This window comes from Salpingoeca rosetta (genome assembly GCF_000188695.1).
Source record: "Salpingoeca rosetta unplaced genomic scaffold supercont1.29, whole genome shotgun sequence".
NCBI lineage: Eukaryota > Choanoflagellata > Craspedida > Salpingoecidae > Salpingoeca > Salpingoeca rosetta.
Window position 1 is genome coordinate 754,210 of NW_004754905.1, and position 5,363 is coordinate 759,572.

The following is a 5,363-nucleotide window of genomic DNA, read 5'->3' on the forward strand; positions in this document are numbered from 1 at the left end:
TTCCCCAACAGATCTTTCAGTGATCCCATCGCCACATACTCCAGCACCAGGAACGGGCTGCCGTTGGGGTCTGTGCCCGCGCCAAAGAACCGCACCACGTTCGGGTGCCGTGTCTTCTGCAGGAACTCCACCTCCTTCTCAAACTCAATCACGGTGTGTTCATCCAGCGCCATGACGGCTTGCTGCAGCACCTTCACCGCAACCGTCACCGTGTCCCATTTGGCCTTGAACACGGCACCAAACGAGCCCGCAGCAACACGCTTCACAATGTGCAGCTCATCGTACTCAATCTCCCACGCCCTCTTCAGCGCCATCACCTCTTCGTCCTTCTCCGACAGCAGCTGCTGGTGCTTGATCTTGCTCTTCCAGTAGCGGCGGTAGAGCCACAGCACCACGGGCACCAGGATGGCCAGTCCACCCACCAGGGACCCGCCCACAATCGCAGCAATGTTGGGGCCCTTTGGCTCGCACACGTTGTTCGAGTTGAGCCGGTATCCCTGCGAGCAGCCGCACTGGAACGAGTACACCACCTGCAGGCCGACGTTGAGGTCCTCCTCGTGTCGCAGCTCCTTCGTCTGCAGCTCAATCGTGCACTCGACAGGCGTGTCCCGCAGCTGCAGCACGGGGGGCGTTGACCGCGACCGCACGGGCCCAAAGGCCAGCGACACAAATGTTGTGTCAGAGAGGGCCACGAGCTCGCCGGCAAACCGGGCCAGCTCGCCCGGCTGGTCCAGCCACGCGTTGCCAGAAGCATCGAGAACGTCCACGCGCACGAGGCAGTTGCCCAGGGCACGTGCAGCCTGGATGGTACGGAACAGCTCGCTGGGCATGTTGCGCGCAAACAGCATCCTGAACCCCCACCTGCGGCACAAGGCGACGCTGGGGCGGAGGTAGGTGCTGCTCATGTCGAGCACAGCAACGGAGGGCACGACAATCTCCGTGAGGGAGGGGCAGCTGGACACGTTGAGCTCGGACAGGGCGTTGTGGATGGTCACCGTTTGCAGGTGCTCGTTGTTCTGCAGGAACACGGCGTCAAACGTCTTGGTTGGGCACAGGTCGATGGAGGTAAACCCCGTGCGGGTGAGCGCCAGCTCGCGCACGTTGTCTGCGAGGAGATCACACACTTGGTCGACTACGGGGCTGACGGAGGCATCGAGGCCCGGCCAGCCAATGTGCAGCGACTCGAGGCTCAGCACGGCGAGCGCTTGCAGCTGGTTGATGATGGGCGTGGCGTCCACGTTGATGAGGCGGAGGGTGCGGAGGAGTGGTGGGCGGCTGCGCTGCGGCAGCTGGCTCGCGTCAAACTGGGCAACGGAGCGGATGTGCGGTGCCGCGTCCAGCTCCAGCGTGCCAATGAGGGTGAGGGAGAGCACGGGGGTGAGGTCGAGGGCGGTGATGTGGTGGTTGCGCAGGCGCAGCGTGGTGAGGTAGGGCAGCCTGGTCACGTTTGGCAGGTGGGTGATGGGGTTGTTGCTGAGGACGAGGTGGAAGAGTTGTGGCAGGTCAAACGGCGGGAAGCGGGTGAGCCGGTTGCTGTCCATGTCAAGCATCTCCAGCAGGGGCGTGTCTGCAAACACGCCCTCGATGGAGGTGATGGCGTTGTTGGAGAACACGGCGCGCGCCATCTGCCGGTTGTGTTTGAAGATGGTTGGCTGCAGCGCGGTCAGGCGGTTGCTGTCTGCCAGCACCAGGAACAGCGGCTCGCACACATCGAAGAAGTTGGGCGGGAACGAGGCCAGCGTGTTGTGGCCAATGTCCAGGACCTGGAGGCTCGTCAGCGGCTGTAGCAGCGTGGGCGGCAGCGAGGCGAGCCTGTTCTGCTGCAGGTTGAGCAGCTCCAGCTGCGAGAGGTGCCGGAAAATGCCTGCAGGCAAGGACGTGATGGCGTTGCCGCGAAGGCGGAGGATTTTGAGGCTGGTGGTGGCGGCAAAGACGTCTGCGTGGATGGTGGAGAGCAGCATATCCGACGCGTCCAGCGACACCAGCGCGTGCAGATGCGAGAACACGAGCGGGGTGAGGGTCTGCAATGGGTTGCCGCCGAGACGCAGGTCCTTCAGCTGGTACAGGCCGGAGAGGGCGGACTGGGAGAGCTGGGTGAGGTCGTTGAAGCGGACACTGAGCACGAGGAGGGACTTGAGGGCCGCAAACGCCGCGTCCTCCACGTGCGTGATGATGTTGTTGTTGAGGAAGAGCGTGTGCAGCAGCGGCATGGAGCTGAAGAGGCGCATGGGCACAGTGCGAATGCGGTTATGGCCGAGGTTGAGGAATTGCAGCGCCGTCATGCCGGCAAACACATCGTCGGAGACCTGTGGCAGCGAGTTGCCCTCCAGGCTGAACGTGACCAGCTGTGAAGCGAGCGCAAACCCTGAGGCATCGAGGTCGAGGCTCGGGTTGTTGGCAATCACCAGGCTGGTCACACTGGAGAAGCCGTTGAGCCACCTGAGCTCGAACACGCGGAACTCCAATCCCTCAATGTCAAGCAGGGTCACCCGCGTCCAGTCCCCGTTGTCGACGATGAAGCGGAAGGGCTGCTCATGCACGCTGCCACTCAACACCAAATCGAAGACGTTGGAGGAGATGGCAAGCACGCGCTGGGGGTCTGCGCCCTCCGGCACCTCAGTTTCGTCCTCGAAGGTGATTGTCAGGGAGGCGTTGAAAGGCGGGGGAGGGCATGTGCCGTCCACCACGCTGGAGAATGTGCACGAGCCCACTTTGAGCGGGTCCTCTCTTCGTTGCCGCTGCAGGCGTCGCTGGGATGACTGCAACAAGGGGGCGGCGGTCGTGCGCGTGATGGTGGCCGCGGAGGGCACGGACAGTGACGTGGTGGTGGGTTCAGTGGTGTTGCTGGGCGCACGTGTGGCGCGTGGTCGTGGTGGGGACGCGTGATTGTCCCGTGGTTTTGGAGGCAGAAGCACCTGCGGTTGAACATATTCCTCATCGTTGACGGGACAGCCAACCACGTCCATCATGTCTCGAATTGAGGACAGGTCAATCTGCGGTCGTCGTTGCTGTTGTTGTTGCGTGGTGTTGTGCGCGGCACCAGCAGCAGCACCTTGAGCATGCAGCGCTGCCATTATCTGCGACAGTGTATCGTCCACTCGGTCGCAGAGGGCGATGGTCTTCGCGCACACAGACGGAAATGGGGAGAGGGATCGGGGTGAGGGTATGAACAATATGAACAATGGCTCGGAGCACGTGACACAGATGCACATGTACACGCAGCAACAAAGCATGCATGGGATCACAGAAAACGCAGTTGGTGGTTGTGCGTACTTCGCGAGGGGAGAGCAGGCGCAAAATGGGTGGCGCTGCGATGGGTGGCGCTGCGATGGATGGCGCTGCATCAGTCCATGGTGGACTGCCAGCGAGCAGCACCGCGACAACAGCCAACGCCATTGCCACAGCAGCTGCCCCCATGATTGATGACGGCTGTGTGTGTGTGTGTTTGTGTGTGTGTGTGTGTGTGTGTGTGTGTGTGTGTGTGTGTGTGTGTGTGTGTGTGTGTGTGTGTGTGTGTGTGTGTGTGTGTGTGTGTGTGTGTGTGTGTGTGTGTGTGTGTGTGTGTGTGTGTGTGTGTGTGTGTGTGTGTGTGTGTGTTGTGCGCTCTTCCTTTGCTTCCGCCTTGCTTGGCTCCAACCCAGCAGATAATGAACATTATTAACATCACAGTGAATTATCTACAACTGATGTCAGTCGTCGTCGTTTACGGTGTGCAGCGATGTTTGAACGCAAAGGAATGGACAGAGAGGGAAGGAAGACGAGAGAAGGGGAGAGAGTGTGTGTGAGAAGGAGAGAGAGTGTGTGTGTGTGTGTGAGAAGGAGAGAGAGAGAGAGAAGGGGGAGGGGGCAACTGGTATGTTTGTGTACTAGTTACACGTAGGATTCACCTGTGGCAACGGGGACAAGCGGGGGGGGGGCAGAGGGTGAGTTTGAGTGTGAGCGACAAAGCGTGCGGATGTGTGTGTGTGTGTGCAAAGAACAGCTCACTCGCAATGGTGACGCAGACACACACACACACACACACACACACACACACACACACACACACACACACACACACACACACACACACACACACACACACACGCACGCACACACACACACACGCACGCACACACGCACACATCTCAGCTACGCACCTTGCATGGGTGAGCCTGCAGACGTGCGTGCGGCCTCGGTGGCGGCGGTGCTGGTGACATCTGGAGACTCCTTAGCGCCGTCATCACCGCGCAGGTACGGCGCCAGGTCGTGGCCCTCCGCCGCAGCAAGGTCCATCGGCACAAACGACGCGCGGTCCCGGAACCCAATGTCAGCACCGTGGTGCAACAGCATCTGCGTGTCATGCGTGTGAGTGAGTGAGTGAGTGAGTGAGTGAGTGAGTGAGTGAGTGCGCATGTGAGTGAGGTTGTGCATGTGAGTAATTAGTGAGTGAGTGATTGATTGAAACGCAGCACAAAGAACAGTTCTTGTGGGGGTTGCACATGCATGTGCAAACAGGGTACCTGGCATGCTTTGATGTTGCCCATCTGGGCAGCGTAGTGGAGAGGTGAGCGACCGCTGAAAAGCGCAAATGCATACGTGTACGTGCGTGAGCATGTGTATGTGTGTGTGCGTGCGTGTACGCGAGTGTGTTAGTGTGCACCAAGAAACGACGAAACACATGATGCAGAAGTCTGGAACGCATTGCCCTGTGCATCCACGAACACCCACCAGAGGTCTGCCAGGTTCGGATCCATGCCAAACGTGTCGAGACACGCAAGCAGGATGGACGTCAGGTTGTTTAGCGCAGCGTAGTGGAGCACCGTGAACCCTGAAATGCAGACACCAAGCAGACACAGGTCAGTCAGGTCAGTTTGTTTGGTTTTGGTTTTGGTTGTTATTGTGCGTTGTGAGAGAGAGAGAGTGTGTGTGTGTGTGTGTATGTATGTATGCGTGTGTATGTGTGTGTATGTATGTGTGTGTGCGTGTGTGTGCGTGAGTGTGTTCGAAGCTTTTGTGCGCTTGGTTGCCCTTGTGCTTCACACTCGGCTCCAGGCGCGTCTCCACGATTACCTGTCGGGTCCTTTGCGTTGATGTTGAGCTGGTGGGTGCGCAGATGCTCGACAAACTTGCGTCCGTCCTCAATGTCCGCCGCGGCAAACAGCTGCTGCATCTCCTACGGTGGTGGGGTGGGGAAGTGAGTGAGAGAAGAGAGAGAAGGGGGGGGGGGGAGGAAAAAGGTGGGGTGTGGCGGGCAGACCAAAGCACACGCACACACAGACAGACAGACAGACAGACAGACAGACAGACAGACAGACAGACAGACAGACAGACAGACAGACAGACAGACACACACACACACACACACACACACGCACACACAC

At 59.4% G+C, this 5,363-nt stretch overlaps 2 protein-coding genes across 2 annotated transcripts in view; both read right to left on the bottom strand.

The window, feature by feature from the left end:
* PTSG_09258 (TKL protein kinase) overlaps nt 1–3,417 on the bottom strand; it is a gene marked incomplete at its 5' end in the record, with an annotated part of 4,872 nt that extends 1,455 nt beyond the window's left edge. Inside the window, 2 exons of the mRNA XM_004989457.1 lie at nt 1–3,119; nt 3,274–3,417. The exon at nt 1–3,119 is cut by the window's left edge and continues 219 nt beyond it. Of these exons, the coding sequence (XP_004989514.1) occupies nt 1–3,119; nt 3,274–3,417 (3,263 nt within the window). The remainder of the gene's footprint in view (nt 3,120–3,273) is intronic.
* A 251-nt stretch (nt 3,418–3,668) lies between these two features.
* Nucleotides 3,669–5,363, bottom strand: part of PTSG_09259 (uncharacterized protein) — a 10,603-nt gene continuing 8,908 nt past the window's right edge. Inside the window, exons 23-27 of the mRNA XM_004989458.1 lie at nt 5,053–5,155; nt 4,711–4,810; nt 4,503–4,557; nt 4,140–4,332; nt 3,669–3,887 (exon numbers count right to left, since the gene is read on the bottom strand). Of these exons, the coding sequence (XP_004989515.1) occupies nt 3,871–3,887; nt 4,140–4,332; nt 4,503–4,557; nt 4,711–4,810; nt 5,053–5,155 (468 nt within the window). The 3' untranslated portion in view covers nt 3,669–3,870. The remainder of the gene's footprint in view (nt 3,888–4,139; nt 4,333–4,502; nt 4,558–4,710; nt 4,811–5,052; nt 5,156–5,363) is intronic.